This window comes from Anthonomus grandis, chromosome 15, assembly GCF_022605725.1.
Source record: "Anthonomus grandis grandis chromosome 15, icAntGran1.3, whole genome shotgun sequence".
NCBI classification, from domain to species: domain Eukaryota; kingdom Metazoa; phylum Arthropoda; class Insecta; order Coleoptera; family Curculionidae; genus Anthonomus; species Anthonomus grandis.
Genome location: NC_065560.1, coordinates 10678361 through 10695336, shown reverse-complemented (window position 1 = coordinate 10695336; position 16976 = coordinate 10678361). Strand labels below are relative to the sequence as shown.

The 16976-nt window shown below is 32.7% G+C and overlaps 1 protein-coding gene across 1 annotated transcript in view; it reads right to left on the bottom strand.

Annotated features, from left to right (window-relative positions):
• The window catches only part of LOC126744889 (ATP-binding cassette sub-family C member 4-like), a 53799-nt gene that overhangs the window by 14055 nt on the left and 22768 nt on the right, over positions 1 to 16976 (bottom strand). Inside the window, exons 3-7 of the mRNA XM_050452457.1 lie at positions 6565 to 6876; positions 6259 to 6514; positions 6032 to 6206; positions 5825 to 5981; positions 5519 to 5761 (exon numbers count right to left, since the gene is read on the bottom strand). Coding sequence (XP_050308414.1) covers positions 5519 to 5761; positions 5825 to 5981; positions 6032 to 6206; positions 6259 to 6514; positions 6565 to 6876 — 1143 coding nt within the window. The remainder of the gene's footprint in view (positions 1 to 5518; positions 5762 to 5824; positions 5982 to 6031; positions 6207 to 6258; positions 6515 to 6564; positions 6877 to 16976) is intronic.

Genomic DNA, 16976 nt, shown 5'->3' with positions numbered 1-16976 from the left:
TAGTAGAAGAAGAAGTTGCTAAAGAGCCTAGAAAGGAGAGCTTTAACAGAACTTTTAGGACCTCTAGAAAGATATTATGTCAACGAGTAAAAACAAAAATGTTTATCTGAAAAGCTTTGATAGCAGTGATAACGAAGATATTAATTTATTATTTGCCGATTTAGAAGAAATTGACTATTTTGATAAACCGCTAAGGATAACTGATGATCCAGGCGAAATTAAAGTAAGATGTTTTCTTTTAGTAAAATTTCCTATCAGGAGGCAAATAAAATATTGTGCTGGTGAAGTGATTCAAATCGATTCTCTTAACAAAAAATATTTCTTAACTGTAAAAGAGGCAATAACAAATTTTTATTTTTAGAGCAGTCCGTTGTTTCTGCAGAAGACGTCGTTATGGTATTATTATCTCCAATATTAGCGGGTGGAACAGCAATTAAACGACACCGTCAGTTTTCAATCGACTTTCAAACACGTTTTAATTTATGTTAATAATTATTCTTATCTTTTGTAACAATATGTTAAGCGATTTTTCTTATATAAAGAACATATTAAAATAAGTAATAAAACTCTCCACTGTTCCTTGTTGTTATTCACCACTGTACAGTGTCCCAAATTCGAGGGTGACCAGAGAGTGGGATATAGGAAATCGTAAGAGTTACGGGGTCGGTTAAATGAAGGCAAAGTTGCAAAATTTGGAGCTTATTAAATCGACGTTTAAAAAATTTTAATTAAAATTTAAATTCCGGATACTTTCGGAGATATCAAAAAAAAAAACCAAATTTCATCACAATCGTTTTTTACCTTCTACCGACTTTATTTAAAGAGATATCGGAAAACTAAATTTTTCATTGCCACTTTTTATGCTCTACAACATGACGCAAAATAAAAAATAATCCGACGTTTCGTTTTTTTTCGATCATCATCAACAATTTTTTCTTATGGGCGCCATACTGGATTTTCTCATTTTTAAAGAGTATTCTTAATTGCCTTAAAAATGAGGTATCGCACTTCGTTGAATTGGTTTAAAATAAAAAACATTATCAAATACAGAATATTTTATAGCTTCAGTTTATACAGTGCATTCCAAAAGTTATGTCTAAATTCATTTAAAATTCAGGGGTGTGTTCGAAAAAAAAAACGCTCAGACCCGTCGATTTTTATTGCAAGTTGCGCATTTTTGTACGTGAAGTTTGTATATACAGGGTTGCTCAAAAATAAATTACGACCATCAACTTAATTTTTCAAATGAAACCACTTTTTTTTAATTTCATTTTTGAATTTCGCGTGGAATCCTATGTATGTTTCATGCATCATCCCTATACCTAAAGTCAACAGTTATCGAAAAAAAGACGAGCAAACATTATTATTGAAGTTGACCTTACGAGTTATGAGTTATGGACCATAGAACCCCTTACTAATGTATTTATTCTGCATAATATGATTATCTGCTTATTTCACAAATAATATTAGTTTACTTATAGAAGCAGTTACACAAAATATAACCAGTTAGATTTTAGACATTAAATAAGTTAGTCATAAGTCACGCTGTAACGTTCGAAATAAAAAATTTAAAAAAAGCCTTTTTCGTGGTTCGCTATCATAACTGGCGTAGTCGTACGGAACTTTGTTGAACGATATTCGACATAAATCGCGGAATCGGTCTGTTTTAACGGTTTATCGGCATCGAACCTCATCTATCACCGAATCTACGAAAGGCACCTCATGAGGCAGTCACACTTCGACCTAATCTATTGAGAATCGAACGTTTAGCAAGGGTCCAACCTCGACCACCATAGACTAAGCGGCTTGGAAGCAAACACATCGGCTTCTATAGGCAATATAGAATACGTTAGACTAAGAGCATGCAGCTCCTCATCGCTGAATTATTGCTGTAAGTGCTCATTTTCCTTAAATTTATCCTTATATTTACATTTTATTTTTACCATTTTTTCAATATAACTGCCCATCGTTCCAACTTTGTTTAGCAAAACATTTAAAAACTAATTTTTCTTTACGATTGGCAATTGGTATATTTTATTCAGATTATTATAATTCTAGGTTAAATGTATATATTATTATTTTACTGAATTACTCTAGTGAAATTTTGCGTAATTTTAATATCTTATCTCCTAATGATTTTTTATGTCTGAAGTTATTGACGAACTCCTTGCTAAACTAGAACAATTAAGAGTGTCTTCCGACCTAACCGTTTCTAATATCCATTAAACTCTTAACCCCATTGATACCAATAATCTATCTTCTTTACCAGAGGTTATTTCTGAAAATACAGTGTCTAAAAAGATGACTGATAGGCATCTTTTAAAGTTCCAGGCGGATAATATCCTGCACTTTGATGGAAACCCTAAGCTACTTCAAAGGTTCATAACAGCTTGCGAAAATTTTATTAAAAATTTCCAGAATGCTCAAAATCGTGAAGATCCCATAAACCTAATTTTAATTGACACTATTCTTAGTAAATTAAGGGGTAGAGCAGCTGAGCTGATTGGCTCAAGATCAGAACTTAGTACTTGGGCTTTAATTAAAGACACTCTTAATTTAAATTTCGCGGATCAAAGAGGTATTGACTGTCTGATCCAAGACCTGATCTCTATAAGACCATTTAAAAATGAACAGCCATTACAGTTTGGAATGAGAATCCAAGATGTTAGAAGTCTTTTGTTTGCCAAGTTAGGCATATTAATTGTTGACGATATTGAAAGAAAAATAAAAATTGCTCATTATGATGATTTCAAAATGCAGAAATATCCAGCTAATTGTTAGACTTAAAAATCCAGTTAATTTAGAACAAGCGCTAGCTTTTATAGCGAAAGAAGAAAATTTTATTAATTTTAGCCGGAATCAACATTTAAACTCGATACCTTACCCATCCATTTCAACCATTTAGAACTAAGCTCCTTAGATCCAAATGAAGCTAAACTGATCGTGCCATAAACCAACCCGTTTACTACCAGAGAACCAGTATTTGGACCGTACTGCTATATGTCCTCCTAGTAGGTATATTCAGCTACTCCATCATCCAGAAGCTAATCCAGAAGACATCAAGAAGAAGCTATGACGAAGTCTTGCTCAGAAATCGTCATATGACCTCGCTACTCCTATTCCACCCGTAAGCTCGTTTCCTAGGAGGGAGGAGTTATGGACCATAGAACCCCTTACTAATGTATATATTCCTTTATTCTGCATAATATGATTGTCTGCTTATTTCACAAATAATATTAGTTTACTTATAGGAGCAGTTACACAAAATATAACCAGTTAGATTTTAGACATTAAATAAGTTAGTCATAAGTCACACTGTAATGTTCAAAATAAAAATTTTAAAAAAGCCTTTTTCGTGGTTCGCTATCTTAACTTACGAGTCACCTTATCTATGAGACTTTTTATACAGAGCAAAATTCCATTCATTCGTGTTTTTTATTGTTGGCTGGTGATCGTGTATTTTCATAGAAACTGTATGACAGTTGTACGCCAAATACATATTGTAAAATGTGAAGTGTACAAGCAAAGTTGCGGCTTTCACAATGGTAAAGTTAACGGAACGAGACAAAATAGAAATTCTGTTCATGGTTGGGTTTGGTGATAGAACACGCACTCAAAGAGAAGCTGCTCAATTATTCAATGAAATGCATCCTGATCGTCCTCCGATATGTCAAAAGGTGGTGACTAGAATAGAGGCTAAATTTAGAGAATTCGGTCATGCCAGAGATCTGCCGAAATCTGGTCATCCTGCTCGAGATGAAAATGAACAACTTGACGTTTTGCTTTCTTTGGAAGAAAATCCATGCACTCCTCTGTCGCAGATTGGGGCAAATTTACACATGGCGAAATCTATAGTTCACCAAATAGGTAAAAAGCACAAATATCACCCCTACAAAGTAATTTCTGTGCAAGAGTTATTTGATGACGATTTCGATAGGCGAAATGAGTTTTGTGAACGCTTACAAAACATGTGCAATCTAAATAATAATTTAGTAACAAATATAATTTTTTCCGATGAAGCCACGTTCTGTTTGAATGGTAGTGTGAACAGACAAAATTGTCGATATTGGGCAACATAAAATCCGCATTGGATGATGGAGGTAAACACCCAGTACCCTCAAAAACTAAATGTGTGGTGTGGAATAGTGCGCGGAAGAGTAATAGGTCCCTTTTTCTTTGAACAGACTTTAACGGGACAAGTGTATCTCGAGTTTCTCCAATTTGAATTAGTTCCGGCATTACTAGCTTTATTTCCAAATCCATTGGACCCAGACTATCCTGACGAAGAACTAATTTTTCAGCAAGAAGGCGCTCCTCCGCACTGTGCTGCCACTGTGCTTAAATTTTTGGATGAAACCTTTCCCAATCGGTGGATAGGAAGGAGAGAACCCATCGAATGGCCTGCTAGGTCGCCTGACCTAACACCAATGGATTTTTTTTGGCGGGATACCTCAAGTCGAAGGTATTTGTTCATAGGCCAAATAATCTAGACGACTTGAAAAAGAGAATTCGCAGGGAAATGCGTGCCATAACTCCGGAAATGATTGAAAATGTGCAACGAGAATTTATTGATCGCCTTGGATATTGTCAAGCCGTGAAGGACAACTGAGTTGAGCAACCCTGCATATACAAACTTCACGTACAAAAATGCGCAACTTGAAATAAAAATTGGCGGGTCCGAGCGTTTTTTTTTCGAACACACCCCTGAATTTTAAATGAATTTAGACATAACTTTTGGGATGCACTGTATAAACTCAATTTATTTGGAAATCCCATTGATATAGCTTTCTCTCTTGCACTCATGAAGTTTTTATGGGAAGTACTAGAAGATACCTCATTTTAAAGGCAATAAAAAAACCTTTTTAAAATGAGAAAATCCAATATGGCGCTCATAAGAAAAAATAATGATGATGATGATCAAAAAACGAAACGAAACGTCGGATTAATTTTTTTTGCGTTGTATGTATTATAGGACATTAAAAATTGACAATGAAAAACTGTTTTTAGTTTTCCGATATCTCTTTATATAAAGGCGGTAGAAGGTAAAAACGATTTTGACAGTTTTCGATTTTTTACGGATAGCTCCAGAAGTATTCGGAATTAAAATGTGCAACTTTGCCTCTATTTAACTGACCCTGTAACTTTTACGGTTTCCGAGATTCCAATGGTCACCCTCGAATTTGGGATACCCTGTACCTTACTGGTTTAGTACAGTGGCCGCATGAACGTTTATTTTTCCTTAATTTTTTTTGATAACTACTTTAGATATTTTTTAAACAGTCCCATGCTATAAAATCCTTAAATGATTTGACATTATTTACAAATCAAAAAACCTGCTAAGTATACTTATAGGTTCCAAAATATTTTATTATAGCAAAAGAGGTGACGACTGTTGGCATACTATCATACATGTATATATAATTTTATCCCGTTTTTATTACTAACTTCTCAAAATTAAAATTTTAAGCCTTAATATTATTTTAACAAAACAATGCAATTTACAATGTATTATTCTTACCTTCTAGTTGAAGCAAATAATTCCGCCATGTTGCTTATCCCCATCGGAATTGAGGCAATAACGCAAGATCTCAAACTAAAAAATAACTGTTGAGCGAAATAAAGAACTTCAGCTGATACAGCATTGCCTTGCAGTGTATAAGTGATCACTACTAAGAAAAATGCCACTTTTATAGTTACTCCACCCAGAGTAACGATTGTAGCTTTGAGGTAGTAGATTATCTTAAGTTTATCAGTCTCTTTACTAAAAAGCATACAGATAAAAAAATTACATTGTTCAGAAGCATTTTTAAAGTTTAGACCTTACATTCTCGCAAAAGTAATTATTTTTTCAAAATACTTTTCCCAGGTGTACATTTTAATTATTTTGATAGCGTTTAAAGCTTCCTTGACTAACTGAATTCTTTCTTCTGCCTTCTTTGCGGCTTTCAGACGAGTCAGTGAGAACTTTCTTCCACAATATGCTAAAAATGTCAATTAATAAAACTCATTTAAAATATTATTTAAATATTACTTTGAATGGGCACTACTAAAATGATAAATGCTATTCCAGTGAGTACCGAAATGCCAATTCTCTTATACAAAATAACGGTTACGATAGTAATTTGAATGACACTTATCCACATGTCATTTAAGAAAATCATTGCTCCATCTATGCAGTAGACATCTTTTGTAATCAATGTTACCACCTACAACTTTCTTTAAATAATCACGTATAAACTATAAAATTTATGTACCTACCTTTCCCATAGCTGTCTCAGAAAAAGCTGAAGGGCTCAGCTTAAGAGCTTTTCTATAAATCAAAGAGCATAAGCTTGTTCTAACCTTAACAGAAAATTCCATAATCCATTGCTGATAATTATGGTTGTAAATAACGTTAAGGACGATTACACCTATAACAAATGCGGAGAATCCATAAAATTCGGTTTTTGTTATTTTGGTCTGGTTTGGCTGAAAATATGCTATAAACTTGGAAATTGCTAAGGGTTGCAAGAATCTGTAAAGATCTAATTAGTTATTTGAAATTTATCTATTAATGGTACGTACAATACAACCGCCTTCATTATAAGCTGGATAAAACCTAGGCAAATATACATTCCCCCAAACTCCCTAATTAAGCATGCCGTAATGGAAATATTATTGGTTTTTGGTTTAGATAGATCAACCTTCCCAATACCATTTTCTTGCTTAACAGTACTTTTTTTGTTAATATCCTGCTGAGTTTTCTTTTTATTTCTTGACCATCTTTTTTCAAGCTTGTCTCCTAATCTTTCCGATTGGAATTTCGGGATAATTTGGTAGATATCTCGTTCTTGTAGTTCACGTTGGTTGGCATGTTTATACAATGGTGCCACAAAACTAAAACATGTTATTTCTAAATTTAACCAAAAGTCATAGAAAGAAAGCCTTAAATTAAAAAAAGAAGGACGATATTTCACAGGCCACATACACGGCAATCTATATAAACAATTTGTGTTCAATCCTAGTTATTAGAGGGGCACTAGGAGAAAGCCTATCGTTCTTCTTTTAACTTGTGACTTAGATATTTTATTAAAAGTTAATACATTGATTCAAAGGTCAGATTACTTGATTTTTTACAGTCAAACTCAATTTTGTCTAATAAACAATAATTTTGCATTTTTGAAAAAACTTGAGTACCTCAAATGCTCTTTCTTTACCATATCACAAAGCAGATTACTGACAGTATAGATAACAATGAAAAATGTATAGTTGTGTTTTTAGATTTAGCAAAGACATTATAGACATTCTTGACACAGTTCCACATGAGCTGCTTTTGGGAACTCTCGAGAAGAATGGGATCAGGAGTGTCGTGTTGGATGTCTTTAAAAGCTATTTGTACGAAAGAATCCAATATGTTAAAATAGGAGAAACGCTAAGTGATCTATTAAAAAAGAGAATAGGTGTACCACAAGGCACAGTGTTGTGTCCAATATTGTTTTTAACATACAGGGTGTTCATTTGAAAACTTCCCACCCCGGATTTATCGAAAATCACTGTTTAAAAAAAAACGCCGAAATACGTCAAAAGGTTTGTCAAGGGGGACAACTTTCTAACCTAAAATTACTTCACCCCCTTTCACCCTCTGCCCCCCAGGGTCATCCCCTTAAAAATTTTAAATGGCAAAAGGTATCGAGTAATAGCTTGTTTAAAAGGTCTTTCAAAGTCTTTTATTTTGACGTTTGATTTTTTTAAATCGGTCTTCATCCAAAATTCGCCGATAATCACGTTTTTTATTTGCAACAGATCCAGTTTCAGTAAACTAAGTAACAAGGTCCAAAACATAGGGGAAGGTGTCCTAAAATGACATAGCGGTATTTATTCTCCAACTGCTGGCGCCATCTAGTCAATAGTTTGCTTGCATGCGTCACAAACCAAGACCAGATATCATGTGGGCACTCTATTTGTTTTACGTTTATGATATGTAGAAGATAACCTCAAAAAATTATTTTTAGCGGTGTAGAAATTTTGCATGTGCTGTTTTGAAAGTCTGTTTTTATTACGAAATTGTGCTGATTTTAAAGTAAAACCAGGGTTAGTATTTAAATGTAAGTGTATACTTCAGATTCACGTGCGCGGAATGCGCGGATGTCGTTTAATATAAAATAAGATTATTCTGCATTAACAAAGGACTATCTGTTACTGCGGGTAAAACGACACAGATAGGCATAAAGGTAAAATGGCATACTATGTCATTTTACAATCAAACATCAAATTACTTTCAATTAAAGGAATATTGTATTTTTTGTTTATTTTTAGCTACATTATGGTGGGAAAACGTGAAAGAACATCAACTAAACAATCGTGGGATGAACAAGCAATTCTACGTGCAATTAACGCTGTAAAAGGTGGCCAAATGGGGCGGCTGAAAGCATCGAAATTGTTCAATGTCCCCCAAGCCACATTAAGGCGAAGAGCAAATGATACAAACAAAAGAGCTAAGGGCTGTCAGAAAGTTTTGGGTCCGTTTTCAACCACATTTAATGAAGACGAAGAAAGAGAGTTAGTTGAGCATATACTATTACTTGAGTGTAGATTGTTCGGGATAACAACAACAGATATAAAGAAACTTGCGTATGAGTTTGCCACTAAAAATGGCATTCCAAATAGATTTAAAGGTCGTAGCGCTGGATGAGAGTGGCTGAGAGGATTTCGTATGCGACATCCTTAAATATCTTTAGGGCAGCCTGAAGCTGTGTCTGCGGCTAGAGCCATGGCATTTAATAGGCCAAAGTGCAAAATTTTTTTAATACGTTGGAAAATGCCCTAAAAAAAAAAATTGATGTGCATCGGATTTACAATATGGACGAAAGTGGTTTGTCCACAGTGCAAATGCCTTCAAAAATTTTTTCCAAAACTGGAAGAAAACAAGTTGGATCATTAACCAGCGCTGAAAGAGGTCAGCATGTAACATGTGTTTGCTGCATGAATAGTGTAGGTAATTTTATGCCACCTGCTTTGCTTTTCCCTAGGAGAAATAGAAAGGAGGAACTTTTAGATGCTTTACCTCCAGGTTCTTTGGGATTATTTAACGAGACTGGATGGATGACATCTGATTCCTTTGCTTTGTGGTTAAAGCATTTTCAGACTTTTGTTAAAGCTTCTTCCGACTCAAAAGTTTTATTACTTCTGGATAGGCACACTAGCCACAAATCATTAAATGCCTTGACGTTTGCCAGAAGAAATGGAATAATCCCTTTATGCTTTCCTGCCCACTGTACCCATCGTATGCAGCCCCTGGATGTCAAAACCATCCAGGGAGAGTAATAACACTACATCAAATTGGTGAACTGTTTACGTCCACTTACGGGAAAGTAGCTACAATTAAAAATGCCACAAGCGCATTTTTAAATACGGGAATTTATCTATTTAATCCACATATTTTCCCAGACAAGTTTTTTGAGCCGGCTGAGACAACAAATAGATTATTAGAACCGATTATAGAAGAGGGAGCATCCCATCGCCCGGAACAACCATCAACAAGCGATGAAATAACAGTAATTGGTGTTACAAAAGAAGCAATCCGACAAAAACAAGGCAAAAGTGTCGATAAAGAAAATAAACCGAGAGGTGATCAGACAGAAAGCAATATAAAATAAAATCAACCATTAAGGAAAAGGTTTTTTCTACAGGAAATTTCGCCAGTGCCTGTAGAAAGAGGAACCAAAAAAAGGAAGACCAGACAAGCTATAACCGGAGTCTTAACAACTACTCCTAATTTAGAAGAGTTAAAGCTAAAGGAAGAAAAGAAATTGCGAAAAAATGTGCGTCAATTTAAAAAGAACCCTTCAGGTGAGACAAGTTTTGTTGCACGAAGCGAAAGTGAAGAAGATCCTTTTGCAGCCGAGGATTATGAGGATGAAGTGGCATGCCTGTATTGCAACGATCTATTCAAAGTTTTAAATAGAGTTGAAATATTTTTGTTTATGTTTGTCAATAAAGTTTATTTAAAGCAACGTGGTGTATTATTTTAAGTTAATTATCCTAACGTGACGGCAGTTTGCCGAGCACATTGATTTTGGGCACCATAAATTAGAATAATTTTCACTCTTTCGGCTAGTGTGTAAACCATTTTGGAAGTAAAATCTTCAATTCAACAAATAAATTTTCACTATTCCAAGACTGTCACAAATGTAACTGACGGCAAAATAAATTCTTTATTTTCCTTAGCAACTATTAATAATTAAGCAGGTATAACAATAAATACATTTCGCCCAGGATATCTGTGTTGATGAAAAGAATGCGGAAAAAATTCAGGTTGTTAGTTAGTTTTTTCCACGTCTAATCTTCGGAATTGCTGTTTATGTTGGTAGTTTCTGTTTTAAATTATAAATGAATTGTAGATTTGGCAAACCCTAACGGGCAACATTTTGGACACTTATTAAAATAAAAACTGATATTTTCATGTTTTTGTTTTTGTTTTTGATTTAAAAAAATGAAACGTCAAAATAAAAGACTTCGAAAGACCTTTTAAACAAGCCATTACTCGATACCCCTTGCCATTTAAAATTTTTAAGGGGATGACCCTGGGGGGCAGAGGGTGAAAGGGGGTGAAGTAATTTTAGGTTAGAAAGTTGTCCCCCTTGACAAACCTTTTGACGTATTTCGGCATTTTTTTTTAAAGAGTGGTTTTCGATAAATCCGTGGTGGGAAGTTTTCAAATGAACACCCTGTATATAAATACCCTTAACTAACTTAAAACTCAAAAATGGCTCAATAATATCTTACGCAGATGACACGGCTTTAATCTTTTCTGCAAAATCTTGGAGTGAAACCAAACGAAATGTGATAGTTGGACTAACAGTGGTACAAAATTGGTTAAATACTTTTAAATTGACTTTAAATCTAAAAAAAAACAAATTACATGGCATTCTCTATAACATTGGCAAACCGTCTGGATTTTAACAGCATAAAAGTGGAAAACTTAAACCAAGAAATGAAAGAGGTTTCAAAAATAAAATACTTGGGCATCATTGTAGACAGACATCTGAAATGGGAAAATCAGGTAGAAAACTAATAAATAATTTATAAATGTTATGTCTTAAGAAACATTTTAAATAAAAACCTTTTGTTATCTGTATATAAATCTTTTGTAGAATCCTTATTAAGATATGGTATTGTTGTATGGGGTGGTATGTACATTGAGTTCGTTGAATGTTGTACAAAATTATTTACTTAAAGCAATTTATAGAAAAAATAGGCTTTACCCTACGAGGTTGTTATACTCTAAGACTATTTTTGATGTACGGTCTTTATATATCTTGGAGATAACTATTTTTGTATATAAACATTGTGAATTGAAAAAATATGTAAATCATAAGTATGAAACAAGAAATAAAACCAATAATTTTATAGAATTACCTAAAAGTAATACTAATGCAAATTTAAGATTTGTTAATAATTTTGCACCCAAAATCAGAAATCTTATGGCCCTTGAAATTAAAAATTCCCAAAAAATTTATGTTTTTAAGAAAAAATGTTGATCATATATTTTTGAAAACATAGAAAGTTTAAAAAAACTCATTTAGATGTGAGTTTAAGTTTGCAAGTAGTAATTAAGTAGATATGCAAATTTAAAGCCTGGTGGTTTTAGAAATTATTTGTATATAACTTGCGTATATTATTAGGTATTTAATTTAAATTTGATTAAATTTTTATTTATTGATAACAGTACTACACAAGGTGTTAAGTCATATAGGTGAATTGCTGTTATTTATTAGTTTGGCATATTGTAAATTTGTCGGGGTATTAAATGTTTCATTCAGTAATTTTTTTAATTGGGATAAACAATTTGGATATATTAGTTTAGTCAAGATTTAATTTTTTTCTTTTGTGTGTATATTAGATACTTAGATAATAAGTGGGGTAGATACATGGTTACTATACCTACCAAAATTATTTCTGCAATTGAGATCTGGGTTGATTAAACGTGAAAAAATATGTAAGAAATAGAACTTTTATCCTTGTTTACAATTGGAATAAAAATTATTTAATTATTAAGAGATTTGTTCGAAACTACAAAAATAAATAAGGCATTTATTAAATCAATTTTGTAAGCATATGCATGCTCTTGTACAACTCTATAAATTGTAACTTACTAATTGTAAGACTTTGGATTTTTGGACGTATATACAATTTTTATGCGTGACTATTGCTATTTCCGGAACTATAGGAGATACGAGGCCGGTCAAATTAGAAAAAAGTTGCCAATTTTGATACACTTGGACAGCATTGCAAAATGTTTATTAGTTCGTGAATTACACGGTGATTTATAAAAAACGCCAAATTTTATTTGCATTATTATTTCCAAAACTATTGATTTTAGAAACTTACTAAAACTAACTTTAAGTTATGTGAGTCAATTATTATGTCTATTAGTTTTTATTGAAAGAAAGAAAGAAAATGTGCTATATTACGCAAGACAAAACAAAATCTTGTGTACAAGCATCCCAAAAACTAAAAAATTCCAAATAATAATAATAATAATAATAATAAATCGTTTTTTATTAGATACCACAAAATACATAAGTAAGTAGTATAAAACATTAATTTAATATTTTAATGGTATAGGTGCAAGCAGTGGCAAAGTCTAGCTGCAGTAGCTATTCATACTTAACCACTGAAGCACCATAGATGGCTTATTTACTAATACACTATAAACAAAAGAAAATTAAGATTTACACTTAAAAGAAATAAAATAAAAATACATTGTGATTGGCTAGCAAAATTAAAGTAATGACCTAAAAGTACCCAAAATAATTTAAAAAAAAACTAATAATGTCTAAATATTACAAGTTTTAGACAAAAGATAATATTATCATTTTTAAACAAAAATAATAATCATTGTAACACATAAAAAATTTAACAGAATATTAATTTAATAACTGATGCACTCACATTTCATAATTCCTGGTTTATAATAAAAACTTTAAACGCTTTTTTAAAATTGGTATATGTTAAAGATCTTAACCTGTCAGGAATCCTATTATATAATTTAATACTGTTATATACAAAGCTTCGTTTAAATAAGGCCGTCCGATGACGAGGAATAGTAAATTAACTTGAAATACGTAGGACTCGTGAATGTACGAAAGTTCTTAAAACAAATTTACCTTTTAATGAATAAAAAGCATTGGGGCATGTCATTAATTTGTGAAGAAAGTTACCCACATGAAGAACTCTACGATCTTCCATTCTTAACCATCCCAACTCCTTAATTTTAGCACTAATACGATCATACTTTCTTAAGCCAAATATAAGTCTAGCGCAAGTATTTTGAAATTTCTGGATTCTATACTTTGTGTTGATATCCAAGCATGGTCCATAGATAAAATCGCAGTAATTAAAATTTGACAACACTAGTGATTCACATAGATTCTTTCGAAGTTGTTGGCTTAAGATATGTCTGCTGGGATATAAAAAGTTTTAACGAAAGGTAGGCCTTTTGTGTAATCTTAGAAACATGCATTTTAAATCTTATATCAGTGTCCACCCACATACCCAAATTCCTTGCAGTTTTAACAACAGGAATCTCTACACCATTAATATTTACATCTAAATGCTCTTTAATAAAATCAATTTTCGTTTTAGGGCCAAATATTAGTAATAAAGATTTTGAGGCATTCAATTTTAAATTATGTTGTGCTGAGAGTTCACTTACAAGTTTTAGATCCTCATTAATTAATGTATTTGCCAATAAAACATCAGCAGAATTAAAATTAAAATAAAGTTGTGTATCGTCAGCATAGGCTTGGCGTTTACAATGTTTTATTGACTGCAAAATACTAGAAGTATATACCAAAAACAGTAAAGGACCCAACACGCTACTCTGAGGAACACCAGATAAAATGGAGATAAAATCAGAGACCCTATCATTTCGCGAGACACACTGAAACCTGTCTTTTAGGTAGGAAGATATTAAATTAATCAGCGAATAATGAAAGCCGTAATATTTTAATTTAGCTATTAATAATTTATGATCAATGGTGTCAAACGCTTTTGAAAAGTCTAAAAGAGCTAAAATAACGTTATCACCTTTATCATAGGCCTCAATTATATCACTGATTACTGTAGCTAAGGCAGTCGCCGTTGAATAGTTTTTTCTAAACCCACACTGATAGTTTGGAATTATATTTTTTTCACATACATATTGGTATATTTGTTTATAAACAAATTTTTCAAAAACTTTTGAAAACGTTGGCAAAATACTAACTTTTCTAAGGTCGGAAAAGTCCTTAGGGTCGGATGTCTTTGGAATAGGCCTACCGATTGCAGTACGCCAAAGACGAGGAAAATATTGCTTTTCTAGACAGTAGTTTATGAGGTGAGTAATATATTTATCAATAAATGGGCTACAATATTTTAGCATTTTTGCCGATATGCCATCTACACCATATGCATTAGAGTGTAATTCCTTATTAATAATGTGACTTATCTGCTCAATTGTAGCAAATTCTAATTTTAAACAATTATTTAAATGATAAAAATTGCTATTAAAAAATTTAATTTGATTTTCACAGTCAGGTGACACTGTTTGCAAAAAACTGCAAAAATAATTAAAAATTAATTTCTTGCGGATTAGATAATTCCTTAGGAAGGTCATAGGACTTTAGGGTTTTAACATTTAAATCACCTAAGGATTGCCAAAGAAGTTTCGGATTAGTGTGATTTTTAGCTAAGTTATCTAAATAGGCCTTTTTCTCCCTCCGTACGCAAGTCAATGCAAAATTACGACGTTGTTTATAGCCATCCCAATCAATCTGTAAACGACTTCGCTTGAATTTTTGTAAAGCATTATCTCTTTGTTTCATAATGAGTTTCAAGTTAGGAGTAAGCCAGGGTGCTTTGCATTTGGAGACTTTTATGGTTATAATAGGCGCATGCTGATCAAAAGTAGAGAGAATATGCTGGTTCAAAATATTAAGCTTTCTATCAACATCATTTTCCCTTAAAAAGCTATATAATTCATTTTAAATTTCAAATTTCAAACATAAACAACATAACATCTAAAACATTTTACCATAAAATTTACACATATTACCATAGGTAACAAAACAGATTGAAAAAATAAGAAAAAGCATCTTTTTGATAAACTTGATTAAAAAATAAGTAAAGCTGTCAATAAAACAGAATTTAGAGGAAATAGATTAAAATATTTAATAGGAAACAAAACTAAAACACTAAAATGATGTCAGAGCACAGGTCAAAAGGTATCATTAAAAAAATCGTCAAGGCTATAATATGCCCTGGATAATAAAAGTGATTTTAATTTCTTTTTAAATTTCTTAACTTCTAAAATTTGTCTGATACATGGAGGAACATGGTTGTAAATTTGTTTGCTAATGTATATAAGTGACTTCTTGGTGAGGGAGGATGTAGGAATTGGTAAGGGAAAATCGTTAACCTGGCGAGTCATATGACCAGTGTTAGAGGGATATTTAGGACATTTATGAATAAGAGTAGCTGTTTCTAAGATAAAAAAAGAAAAAAGAGTTAGGATTTTTTGAGATATAAAGAGAGGTATCTAACTACATAGGTATCTAACTGCCTTTTTTTGAATTACAAAAATTATGTTTAATAATCCCTTGTTGCTTATACCCCAAAAAGGCAAGCCATAACGAAGATGGGACACAATAAGAGAAAAGTACACTGAACGTGCAACTACACCTCCCAGCTCATGCCCCGCCATTCTTACTGCAAAGCATCCAGAGGATAATTTTGATGCAAGATTTAGGATATGATCTTCGAAGCGAAGACGACCATCAATAGTAATACCAAGGAACTTACAGCTTTCTTTGTTTTGCAAGGGGGAGTTTTGACTAAACATAAGGCCCTGAACGTCGCTCTTAAATCCCATAATAAAGGTTTTGCCCACAATAAATACAAGTCTGTTTGCAGCACACCACTCCGATAAAATCTTAAGATCCTTAAAAACCTGGGCTCTAACATTATCAGAATCTCTATGATTCCATAAAATGGTGGTATCATCAGCAAACTGAACCACTTTACCCTGCAGTTTTAATGAACCCAAATCATTTACATAGAGCAAAAATAATAGTGGTCCTAACACTGAACCCTGAGGTACTCCAGTTTTAAGGTATCTGGAATCGGATAAACATCCAGATACTGTAACTTTCATTGCAACCATTGCAATGCCACACCTCTAAAGCCCTAATTATTGAGCTTAGACAGCAGTATTCCATGATCTACACAATCAAATGCCTTGGATAAATCGCAAAACACTGCGCCGCCGCGGACTCTCCAGAATTTAAGAACACATAGACAAAAAACTCTCCAAAAAGCCGAAAACAGCGTCATGAGTCCCTTTTCTTTTGAAATCCAAACTGATTTGCAGATAAAATGCAATTATGTTGCAAGAAAGACAAAATTCTGATTTTTGCAAGTTTTTCAACTATCTTGAAGAGGGTAAATAATATAGAAATTAGACGGAAATTACAAGGCTCACTTTACCCTTATAAAGAGCTGCCTCTTTCAAACATGCTGGAAAGATGCCATTATGAAAGGAATTATTTATGGCAGAAAATTTGATGATATTCCATCAGCTTCAGCTGATTTATGGTTTTTTAAGCTTTTAATTGCATCTTTAACGTCAGTAAGGCTAACAGGATAAAAGAAAAAAGAATTTTGAACACTTGTTGAATATAATGCAAAAGATCAATATTAGTATTCACATCCTTGAGCAATAAATGAGGAATATTACAATAATAATCATTTAAACTATTATGTGGTCTTACTTCTGGTTCTGAAACTTTCTTATGAGAATGCCTGAAGTCATTTATAATTGACCAACATTCTCTCTGCCTATTTGAGGACACATTCAAGCGGTCACTATAATATTTAACATTTGCTGCTTTTATCGTCTTTCCGTATAGACTACGATATTTCTGATGATAAAGAATAATGATTGCATTAGTTGTATA